Below are 12,801 nucleotides of genomic sequence, written 5' to 3'. Positions count from 1 at the left end.
CGCTTCCATTGGCAGAGTGGTTATGAAGTAAGCAGATGCGTTATGAAGGTGATTTGCAAAGTCATCAAAAGTGACGTGAAGAAAATATATTTTTCACAGAGTGTGGCTGGGGTTTGTGGAGGAGGCAGATTCAATTCTAACATTCCAGCCAGAGTTGGTTTAGTATCTGAACTGAAAACATATTCAGGGCTATGGGCAGTCTGCAGGGAAGTGGGGTGAGCTGGGCCCGCTGGGGTCCTTCTGTGCTGCAACCATTTGTACAACTGATTTCTCCTTTATTTTACATTCATTTGGCTAAAGCTTTGGAATCCTGTTCTTTGTTCCTTTTCGTTCTCCTTGGATGAGATGAACTTTTTCTAACCCAGCACAAGCCAGGGTTCTAAAGTGGGACCTTTCCCATCGGCAAGGTCTGCCAGCACTTAATTGAGTTTCCAGAAAGCAACTAAATGCGGACATCGGATACAATCAGCATGCTCAGATTCCAGTGTGTCAATTTACCTTTAGTGCAGAAAGCCTGCAAAATATATCGTCAACCAAGTCTGGATTTGTTACATGAACTGGGTATTCTTGATTTTAATGTTCCACATTGGCTTGATAAGGGATTTTTACAGTAGTATTTTTTTTTTTACTTTCTTTTTTTATGGAAAGTAATAAAATAAAACCTAGTCTTCCCACAATGTGATGATTGCTTTGACATAGTATCAGACATGGTGCTGCATCCACAGATGATTCCATTTCTTTATCCAGATGTTATCAATCTCTCATTTAAATAAATCCAATATACTGACTTGTAATAGGATTTCAAGTTCTCTGAAGACAGCTTTTTTTTTACAAGTGTCTGTCAGTCAGGCAAGCCAGCAATCATTGCTGGAATAGTTTCTCATAAATTTCATTTATTTCATCTCTGGATGCCTTAACCCAGCTTGTATACTAATAAATAACACAGACTGTTGTAAAAACACAAACAAATGATTTTGACGGCAGACACAAACTGCTTTCCCATTTTATAAAGTGAGCATACAATATTTATAGGTTTTGTTTCTATCACTGATGTAAAACGGTTGTTCTGTCTAAACTTCAGTGGGATTTCCTGCTACGTGCTGGCTCCATTTATGAGATTGCAGCAATGTTCATAGAAGTGCTTTTCTGCGCTCATCGCTTGAAGCACCTGGTGGCAAATCCACTGCTTGAAGTTTGAAGGACATCGATCTCTTGTTGGAGGTGAAATGGGATTAGTTGCTTGTTTGTGGCAAGTGGGAGAGTGGGGGGAAGCACTCTTTCTCAGACTGATGTCACCTTGGTCCCACAGAATGGGTGAATTTTCTCCAGGTATTATGCCCCATAAATACCTGAATCCACATGTCAGTGGGTGGGGATAGCTGACTTTTTTTTTCAGTTTAGATTCATGCACATTTTAACTGACAGGTAAAAAACCTATTAGCTGTTCTTGTATTGATCAGATTAAGTAATTACTTGGCAAGCAGTTTTCTGCTGCTGTCAGTACTTAGAATTGTAAATGTGAATACTAATATTTCCAGCAGTGAAACATTGTAATTTCCAGTTATGCACAAAAAGCTGGAGTTACTCAGCGGGTTAGACAGCTGTCTGACCCACTGAGCTACTCCAGCTTTTTGTGTCCATCTTCGGTTTAAGCAGATAGCAGTTCCTTCCGACACATAGGTTTCAGTTGTGTGTCTCCAGTGCGCAAGAACTAGGTATGCTGCAGCAACATTGAATTTACAAGATGAACACTTTGTTATTGGTGTGAGTGGGGCACTTGTTTGCTGCTTTTATTCATCCATTTCTTGGGGTGGCCACACAAGCTCCAGAGTGCTTCCAGCCTCTTACTCAGCAGCTGCTCAATGTTATCCATGGGTCAAGGTCAATCATTCAGCTGATGGACCATCACCGGTAAACGTTTCTTAGCTTCACTGATGTCCGTGAGCACACACCCAGGGGTAATTATGTACAGGAAGGTTTACAGATGCTGTAATCATCTGCTGGTGTACAGCGAAGATAGACACAAACTGCTGGTGTAACGCAGCGGGTCAGGCCACATCTCTGGAGAAAAGGAATAGGTGCTTTTTCTGGCTGAGACCCTTCTTCAAAGTGAGAGTCAGCATCTCTCAGTCTAAAGAAGGGTCTCGACCTGAAACGTCACCTATTCCGTTTCTCCAGAGATGCTGCCTGTCCCGCTGAGCTACTCCAGCATTTAGTGTCTGTCTTCAGTTCAAACCAGCATCTGCAGTTCCTTCCTACACAGAAGACGTATTGAGGAGGCACAAGAGACTGCAGATGCTGAAATCTCTGGCAAAAGAGTAGAGCAGCTGGAGGAACTCAGCATCCAGATGAATTGTCTTGTCCTGAAACGTTGGCTATCCATTTCCCTCCACAGATGCTGCTTGACCCTCACACCATTTACCAAGATGCACTTCCAACTTGTACGGAGCCAGCGTATTTCCTTGTAATGTCTGTAGTTCAATCCAGCCACCGGTCTAGTTTGCGTTTCAATAATTTCATTAAGAGTAGTGCTTTGACAAAATAATTCTAGTTAGTTGCAACCTGAACAGTAGATGAAAAGGGTAGATTTATTTCTGTTACAAGGTAAAGATGCCTGGTGATCATTGTGAGGCGCATCCATTCTCAGGCGATTGCTGAAGATTCTTGGGGAGTTATTCATTTGTGGACTAAGCAACTGTTTTCTGTTTGTGTCAGACTGAACAAGTCTCTGTGGGTGACAAAAACTCTGTTCAGAAAGCAAATGTATTGACAGAAAGATTCATCTTGAACAAAAACTGGCATTATCAGAGCGCAGTAATATTCTTAGCGCCTTCGGGAGCCAGAAGTGGACAGAGGATTATTCATGGGTTATCAATAAAGATGTCAGCTTATTTTTTGTCTTGCACACATGCTTACTTATAAAGTGATCCAGTTGAATTATTGAAACAAGAGAAAAGTTACTTGGTTTAACAGCTTTGATTCATGGCAAAACACTGATGTCTAATTTAAATGGCCATTGATGGGCGTTTTGAGAAATTTTGAGTGGACTTGGTCTATAAAGCATCCTACACTGACAGCTCAACAGCACCGCTGCCAAACTGGATGATGGCAGAATTTGTGAAGCAGCATGTCTTCTTTTATATGGAAGACTACTTCCTTTTGTCCTTGATATACGTGGAGATTAGCCCCCCTACATGTGACTCATCAAAGGTTTGCTCTGCGTGTGTGACCTTGAACCTTGGCTGCATTGCAGATATTGACCCACCTGGAATCAAGGTGGTGTGTAAATGATTAAGGTTCATTGAAGAGCAATCAGGAGCAGTAAAGTTATGAGAGTCAAACAGCGTAGGAACAGACACTCCAGCCCATCAGCATGCTGATCGGTCATCTCAAATACACATTTTTTGATCAGTAAGGATTAGGAAAGCAAGTCCAATTTTAGCATTCATTTAGAGATGATCTTAATATAACAGCAAGGAAGTAATCCTGAGGCTCTATAAGGTGCTGGTCTGACCACATTTGGAATTTTATGAGCAGTTTTGGGCCCCATATCTGAGGATGCATGACTGGCATTGGAGAAAGTCCAGAGGATGTTTACGAGAATGATCCAGGGATGAACCATCCTCTCACCGATTAGAGAGTGGTCCTGATCTCCCATCTACCTCAATGGAAACCCTCGGACTATCTTAAATCAGACGTTATTGCACGTTATCTTGCACTGAATGCTATTCCATTTATCCTGAATCTGTACACTGTGGACAGCTCAATTGTAATCATGTACTGTCTTTCCGCTGAATGGATAACATGCAACAAAAATCCTTTTCACTGTAACTCGGTACACTTGACAATAAATAAAACTAAATTAAAATGATTGGGTTAACGTATGAGAAGTATTTGATGGCTCTGGGCCTGTGCCCAGTGTAGTTTAGAAGGATTCTTCTTCTTCTGTCGTACGTCTTTTAGACCTGCAGCTCCGTTGAGGCGAGCCAGGCCAATGTGTCATCGTCCAGGTCAATCAGACCTCGTTCACCATTCGGTGGGCGGTATTTGGGGCAAATGGTGACGATGTGCTCCACTGTCTGTGTTGGGTCCCCACACTCGCAGGAGGCACTGTCCACGAGACCCCACTTCTTCATCGCTACTCCATTGCGTCCGACGCCTGTCCTCAAGCGGTTGAGGGTCATCCACTGCTTTCGGGGCAGGTCCTGGCCAGGGATGTCCATGGGTTCACCAATGTAGCGGTGTAGTCTAGATGGTTCCGCTGACTTCCACTGGTCTCTCCATCTCGTCTTGACCCAGGTGGCCTTGGAAGTGTCGACCGGTGTTGTACAGAGCAGCTCGTGGGCTTGCATGGCAAAGGGGCGCCGTGACTTGAGGCGCACATGTCGTGGTGTCTCTGTGACCATCTGATGGAGAAGGTGGAAATCACTAGTCTGTGCCTTTCGTGAAAGGGCCAGCGTGGCTGCTTCTCGTCTGATGTTGGCCGGGGCGATGCCGGCAAGGACGGGCAGTTGGTTTACGGGGGTAGCTCGTAGGCACCCGGAGACAGTCCGTAGGGCGCTGTTGAGGGCAACATCCAGCTTCTTAGCATGAGGGCTACGGCACCAGACCGGGGCACAGTACTTGGCAGCTGAGAACACCAGGGCCACTGTGGACATGCGCAGTGTCTTTGTCGTGGCTCCCCATGTGGTGCCGGCTAGGCGGTGTATCAGCGTGGCACGGGCGCTTATCTTTACCGTGGCACCTTCCAGGTGTTGTTTGAATGACAGCGTTGTGTCGAGCTTCACTCCGAGGTACGTGGGGGCGGGCTGGGACTGTAACCGGGCGTTATCCACCATGACGTTCATATCGCGAATCGCTTCCCTGTTGTTAAGATAGAACATTGAGGATGGTGTCTTACCCGTGCTGAGCTTAAGACGCCAGTTCCTCAAATATGAAGACAGGATGTTCATGTCTTCAGAGAGGCCCTCTTCTGCTGCTTCCCAGGATGGCTTACTGAGTAGAATGGCCAGGTCATCAGCATAGCCATACCTCTTTGACTGGGTTGCAGGCAGGTCATGGATGTAGATGGTGAACAGCATTGGTGCCAGCACAGAGCCCTGTGGGACACCGTTCTGGAGTTTCCTCACCCTGCTGGTGTGTAGCCGGTAGCTGCGGCTGCTCAGCATCTCCATGATGAAGCTCACCATGTGCTTGTCTGGGATGGTTTCCAGAAACTTCATATGTAGTCCACGCAGCCAGACAGTATCGTACGCACCGGTGAGGTCCAAGAAGACAGCGCCAGCCTTCTCCCCTGCCTGGAAGCTGTCCTCTATGTCTTGGCACAGGAGGGTTACCTGGTCCATCGTTGACCTACCGCTTCGGAAACCAGCCTGTTCTCTGGGCAGCTGGGGATCGTTCACTGGGTTGAGACGTGTGTGAAGGAGACGTTTCAGGAGCTTATATGGGACACACAGCAGTGAGATGGGTCAGTATCCCTTGGGGTCATCACTGGGCTTCTTTGGCTTTGGCAGAGCGATCACCTTGGCACGGCGCCAGATCTTTGGCAGCTTCAAGCAGCGGAAACACGTGGAGAGGAAGAGCATAGCCAGCCGGTTGCCTTCTTACCTTGGTTCTTTATGTATTCCGGGTGATGCCGTCGGTGCCTGGTGCCTCACCGGTTCTCAGCCGTCGGATGGCCTGCTCCATTTCTTGTAACATGAAATCGTAGGATAGGTTGGAGTCGCAGCTCGGGGCCTTGTGCAGCTCCTGGACTCTCGCGATGTTGTTCTGGTGGGGAAACGGCCGTTGCTCAGCAATAGCGACGCGGTGGAATGTGCAGTGATGGGACACTGTGCCGGAGTTGTCGACCTGCCCATCAGCTTGTTCATGGTCTGCCACGCCTGACGGCTAGAGTGTGTGAAATCAATTGATTCCACTGTCTCCGTCCATCTTTGAATGCGTTTCTCATTTAGTCTGTGGATTAGGTACACAGAATTAGAAGGATGAGATGGGGGGATCTCATTGAAAGCGACTGAATAATGAACACCCTAGATAGAGTGGATGTGGAGAGGATGTTTCTAATAGTGGGAGAGTCTTGGACCTGAGGGCACTGCCACAGAATATAAGGATGTACTTTGGAATGGAGACGAGGAGACATTTATTTAACCAGAGGTTGTTGAATTTGTGGAATTCTTTGCCACAGGCCAAGTCAGTGGGTATTGTTAAAGAGGAGATCGATAGGTTCGTGATTAGCAAAGGCATCAAAGGTTATGCGGAGAAGGCAGGAGAATGTTAAGATATAGATTAGCCATGATCGAATGGTGAAACAGACTCGATGGGCTGAATGGCCTAATTCTGTTCATATGCCTTATGATTTTATGACTAATCTTACATAAATCCTGTTTTTTATTCGCCCCAGGTTATTAATGCATCCCAGATTCTGTTACTAACCCACTTACTAAAGCCTATTAAAAACCTCACATCTTTGGGATTTGAGAGGAAACCACATGGCCATGGAGAACAGGCAAACTCCATACAGTGCCCAAGGTCAGGATTGAACCTAGGTCTCTGCACTCTGAGGCAGTGCCACAGCCACTGTGCTGCCCCTGGTGTTCTTGTCCACAAGTCACTGAAAGTTGCAGTGCAAAAGAGCGTGAATACCAATAAGGAAGGTAGTATAGTTAGCCGTTACGTAAGAAATGAATCTAGGAAGTTTCCAAGGTCCCGATATTATCTTGCTGCATTTGAGGAATATCAGAGAAAATAGATCAGTATCGGTGGAATTTTCACATTTGCAGCAGGTCTGAATTTAGCAGAGTTCAGTCAAGGTCCTTAAACAAATAGAAATCCTCCATAACCCACACATTAAACTCACAATAGCAGGTCATCCAATGTCCATCTGATTCAAGAAAAATGAGATTAGTTTGAACTGCTCATGCCAGATCCCAAACTTGTCATCTTTTCTTCATCAAATATGGATGGTCCATTGTTAGATATGTAATTATTTTACACAATTTGATTTTCATATTGCTTTCAGATAATTAATGGCAACTGGAAGCTCTTGGCAGTCTGGCTGCTGCAATTTACTGCTTCATTGGTCCAGAATGTTTTGTGAACAGCACCTCCTGCATGGACGTCATCACGACTGGTCCCACAAATTACTGTTCATTGTGCTGCTAAAGAATAGCATGCTCTCCATCTCCAAAAATTGGCTGGACAAAAATATTGCGGCAAGATTTATTTTGTGAATTACCAGTACCGTACCATGAGATATTTTGATGATTTTTTTCCCCCATTTTCTCATTTTATCATTAAACTAGAAAGAATGCAGAGAAGATTTATGAGGATATAGAAACAGGTGCAGGAGGAGGCCATTAGGCCCTTCGAGCCAGCACCGCCATTCATTGTGATCATGGCTGATCATCTGCAATCAGTAACCTGTGCCTGCCTTCTCCCCATATCCCTTGATTCCACTAGCCCCTAGAGCTCTCTCCATATTGCAAAGACTTAAGGCCCTGGACTATAGGAAAAGGTTGAGCAGGCTAGGACTTTATCCCTTGGAGTGCAGAGAGGAGATCTTGTAGAGGGGTATAAGATCACGAGGGGAGATCATGTTGTGGTTCCTGTAGTCTTCACCCACCTGGTGAGGTAGAAGTGAAGGCTTGGAGTAAAGCTGTCCTATTCAACTACAGATGGCACACACAATGAGCAAACATTGTAGGTGCTGCTCTAACAACCACGTTATATTGCTTTATTTGTAAAGGACTGTTCATCAGATGCCAAAAATATTCATCATAGTCAATTGTAAAAATAATAAAAATACATAATTAACAGATTGCTACGCCCTCTAATTGTACTGTCTACTTAGTCACAGGTTTTCCAGGGAAAATTTCAATTGACCATACAAAATACATGGGCAGTGTTTGAATTGTGTGGTGGGAGAGATTCAATGGTAGAAACAAAGAATTGTAGATGCTGGCTCATACACAAAAGGATATAAAATGTTGCAGTAACTCAGCGGGTCAGGCAACTTCTCTGGAGACTATGGGCAGCTGACGTTTTGGATCGAGACCCTTCTTCAGACTGATTGTAAAGGGGATGAAAGCTGGGAAAGGGGGAGATTCAATGGCGTTCTTTTGTTTCAATGTATGGTATTGAAAACACATTAGAAACCTCCTGTGAACTATTTAAAAATCACCCAATTGGTTTCAATGATTAAGTGTAGCCGTACTGCACAATACCAACAATTGTTTTGTTGTGCTGGCGAAGACAATGCCAAGGTGTTTGTTCCTCCATTACAGAGCCTGCCTGGAAACAAATGCTGAGCAGTGGAAACGGTTGCAGATTTCCCTCCAAGACTTGGTGACATGGATGAATCTGAAGAATGATGAACTGAGGAGACAAATGCCTATTGGCGGTGACGTTCCCACAGTGCATCAACAGAATGATGTCCACCGAGTAAGTGAAACTCGATGTTTATTGCTTCAAACCGAAGTCAGAAAGTGTATTCCAAATGTCATGAATGCTTGCAGATCCTGGGTGCTTTTGGTGACCAATTATCGCCTTTATGTTCTTTGTATTGTGCATGGCCTTGGATAGATCATTATTTGTTCACTGACAAGTGTGTGCAGTTTTCCAGCTTAATGCAAAATGATTCACTGCAGTATTACAAATAAGAATGTAAAATGGTTGCTGCAAGGTGATGAGAAGCATATTTGTATCCTGTTTAAACATCGGACACCTCTGGAGCAACCCTGGGAAGAGCATATCAACCTAAAATAGAACACACATTTTTGTTGGGTTGCATGGTTCCATTCTCAGAATCTTTTTGCAATCATGTGACAGCAACAGTATTTTCTGCTTCTCGTTTCCTTGCTTAAGACTTTTAAGAATGGGGTTAGAGGTGGAAATCCAACATAATTCTAATAGGAAGCTGCTGCTTCGTAATGCAAACTGTGAGCTTTGTTGATCTTTGCTGGTAAAGCAATGTAAGAAAATGCTGGCCATGCATGTATTCACATTGCAACTGTACCTGTGACATAAAGTGGCTTTACCCAACTCATTTAATTATGTTGTTATCATATAAATTATCATATAAAGGCAGCCTAAATCTAGAGAATGGAGGTGTGATCTGATACTGCCATTAAAGGGTGGAAATCTCCATAGAGAAGGTAGCCTCATACCACATTGTGGTGTATGTTTGGAAATGGTGTCCAATTTTCGTAAAGACAAAGGGCGACACAGTGGTGGAGTTACAGCCTTCCAGCGCCAGAGACCCAGGTTTGATCCTGTCTGTATGGAGTTTGTCCATTCTCCCCATTATCTGCGTGGGTTTTCCCCGGGTGCTCCGGTTTCCTCCCACACTCCAAAGACGTATAGGTTTATAGGCTAATTGGCTTGGTAAATTTGTAAATTGTCCTTAGTGTGTGTAGGATGGTGTTAGTGTGTGAGAATCACTGGCAGGCTCGGTGGCCCGAAGAGCCTGTTTCCGCGCTGTATCTTTAAACTAAACTAAACAAATTTGGAAAAAAATGAAAAGAGAAAAGAACTTTTATGTATTGCCATACATATTCTTTTTGACTACATCTAGTCTCCCTCGTGCTTAATACAGTCAAACTGTTTGGGACCTCAGTGTCTCATGCACTAAGAATTGAATAGTTTGAATAATGTTCCCTCTGGGCATTACCTGCTGTACATAATAATGAAATGAGAAGCGTAGCTTCAGAGTCAGGAATGAGACGCAAGGGCAGAAAACAAGAGCCAAAGTCCCATTAGCCTAATTAATGATACTACATCTAGCTTTTGAGCCTATTTTGTAGTCCTGGACTGCACAATAAAATCTGCTCAGAAGTTGGGCATGAAGTACATCGGCAAGGTCAGGACAGGGTTGTATAATTTTTGGAATTAGATATGACTGTAAATCCCACGTTTGCTCACCTCACTAGGGTACAGTTCTGCATCACCACCTACTGGTGCTTAATGCAAGTGGCCATTCTTCATACACTGGCATAGACAGTGAATGTCAACAGGCCTACACAAAATGCTGGAGTAACTCAGCAGGTCAGGCAGCATCTCAGGATACTGGAGTCCGAAGAAGGGTCTCGACCCGAAACATCACCCATTCCTTCTCTCCAGAGATGCTGCCTGTCCCGCTGAGTTACGCCAGCTTTTTGTGTCTATCTTTGGTTTAAACCAGTATCTGCAGTTCCTTCTTGCACATATCTGAGCTTGATCCTGGTGGTAATAAGGTGGTAAAGGTGGATCTTGTGTTAAGGAGGTTAAATTTTGAACCTGGTCACCAGCACTGAATGAATGTTGCAGTGTCCGCCATCTTGTTATGTTCCTGCCATTCAATGGAACCAACGGTGGGTGTGGAGAGGAGTTAAACAGGCAGATGAGGCCTGTGGTATCCACCTTCTACAAGGTACCAAGTAAAATACCTCAGTCTACAAGGAACTTAGAGACACTTTCTCGTTGGGAATAAAATATGGCTCAGGGTAGCCCATACCTTCTCATGGTGTTCTGCTTGCTTCTTTTGGATGTAGCATGTTGTGCATGAGATGGGGGGAAGGAAGTGAAAACTGTTTGGAGTTGAAATGAACAATCATGATCTGTGCAGCAGGGGGGAAGAAGATTGAGAATCACAAGTGAGACTTAAATCGATCTGCATCAAAGGGTCAGTTTACCGCTATCACGGAAAGAAAGTGGAACTCAGAAAGGCTCAGTTGAATATTTTTGACAGAAGTATAGAAGAGGGCACATTTTGCAGGAGGTTTATCAAATCATTGGGGTACATTTGCAGTGGCTATTTTCAGGTTTTTTTGTTGACCTTATAGTTTCACTGCCCGTTGTAACTGAATGTAGAAGTGAAGCTCTAATGCACTTTCCTCATCCTAGACTTTCAAGCGGGAGCTGAAGGCAAAGGAACCAGTGATCATGAGTGCATTGGACACAGTCCAATTGTTCTTGGCTGAACAGTCAATTCGAGGACCTGAAAGTCATTTATCTGCACCAAAAGGTAATTTTAGAAACCCTATCGTGATTGCTTCATGGGAATGTGATCAATGTTATATATTTGTTTAGATTTAATTGGTAATTATCGTTTAGGAACAGTTTTACTCCATCGCAGATCTTTTGATAAAGCTCAGTGCTTCCTGCACCTAAATACAGTTTAAATAATTTGATTGACTTCCTGCTCCAGCATCATTTAAAGAAGGATTTTGCACAGATCACTATCAGTATATTTCTATTAACTGATTCCATCAAAATGATTTTTTTTAAATGTTCAGTAAAATTAGTGAGGTGTGATAGATTTCAATGCCATTGGAAATGGTTGAAGGTATTTTTTACAAGGTTTAGGAAAAGTAAGGAAAGAAACTAAGGGCTTTGTGACTAGTTAGCGTAACATTTGTGGCTGAGTGATTATGTGAATCCACAGTTTAGGGCAACTGAACAGTGGGAAAAACTGGCATGGATCTACATTTCTGAAGAGGAAACTATGGTAATTTTAGAGGAAAAGTCTTTGGAAATTATGTATCTGGATTTTCAGGCAAATTTGATAAAGCCTCTCACGAGAGCTTACTAACTCTAGTTGAAAAGTAGTTTACTTTTTCTGCTGTAGAAATGATGGTGCATCAGGAAACCAACAGTAATGATTGGGTGTTGAAAACTGTGGCTAGTGGAGCTGTGTGAGCACTGGTGTTGGTGCTGAGAATAATGAGCATGTCCATAAATGAACAGAGAATGCCCAGTAAACCAAGTTTGATAGTGATACCAAAAAAGGCACTATTATACACAGAGTGAATAGCAACATTTGAAAGTTCAAAACACGTTGCAGATTGAGAGAATAAGTAAAACTACAAATGGAGAACAATGCAGTGGAAAACTTTGGACCGAAAAGAGGCAGGATGAAAGGGCTGTTTAAAATACCAGTCTTGGGTCAGTATCCAGTAGTTGTTCAGAGGAGCTTTCATTGCTTTTGACGTTCATGGCTGGCATAGCAGTATTGCAGGCACAACTGCTCTCCCACACTCAAACAACGTGGGTTCCATTCTGATCACTGGTGCTGTCTGTGTGGAGCTGGTATGTCCTGCTTGTGACCACTAGGATATCCGTACGGTGCTTCTGGTTTCCTCCCACATTCCAAAGATGCAATGATTGTTCGGTGAATTGGCTGCTGTAAATTACTTCCAGAGAAGGCAGATAGTAAAAGAATAGGTGAATGTTAATGGGCATATGAGGAAAATGGGTTCCAGAGAAAGAAGTGATGGAATAGGATTGTTCCGAGAGCCGGCATAGACTCAACCTCCTCTGTGGTCAGGAAATCTAGGAATCATTGTCCCACTCTGACACCTCTACTGTTATGAATGAAATGTAAATAAAACCGCTGATATGTTGTCATTGTGGATAGTATTATGCTGTGGGGAAGCAGACAAGGTTAAGGGGATAACAAATTATCACTCTGCCCTTTGCATTCTACCACCTGGGTTTTTCAAACAGTTCAGCCGGACAAGATGTCTTTGCTGAATAACCATCCTTTATTGTTCAAATAAAATTATTTTGCACAATGACAGATATTTCTTAGGCAGTGCAGGCCTATCTAGTGCGTGCTTACCTAGGGAGGCAGTGCCACTGCCTTCACTGAGCTGGAGACAAGGATTCAATCCTGACCTAGGGAGCTGTCTATGTGGAGTTTGCACATTCTTCCTGTGACTACATTTCTTCCAGGTGCTCTGGTTTCCCCCACAACCTGGGTTTGTAGGTTAACTGGCCTCTGTAAGTTTGACCCGAATGTGTGTAGGGAATGAAAGTGGGATTACA

General features: G+C 43.8%; 1 protein-coding gene across 9 annotated transcripts in view; it reads left to right on the top strand.

The window, feature by feature from the left end:
* dmd (dystrophin) overlaps positions 1–12,801 on the top strand; it is a 1,595,363-nt gene that overhangs the window by 1,357,601 nt on the left and 224,961 nt on the right. For all 9 annotated transcript variants that reach the window (XM_078408877.1, XM_078408870.1, XM_078408878.1 and 6 more), the window contains 2 exons: positions 8,283–8,439; positions 10,879–10,999. In XM_078408877.1, the coding sequence (XP_078265003.1) occupies positions 8,283–8,439; positions 10,879–10,999 (278 nt within the window). The remainder of the gene's footprint in view (positions 1–8,282; positions 8,440–10,878; positions 11,000–12,801) is intronic.

This window comes from Rhinoraja longicauda, chromosome 12 (assembly GCF_053455715.1).
Source record: "Rhinoraja longicauda isolate Sanriku21f chromosome 12, sRhiLon1.1, whole genome shotgun sequence".
NCBI lineage: Eukaryota > Metazoa > Chordata > Chondrichthyes > Rajiformes > Arhynchobatidae > Rhinoraja > Rhinoraja longicauda.
The sequence above is the reverse complement of the archived record's forward strand: the minus strand, read 5'-3'. Positions and strand labels throughout refer to the sequence as shown.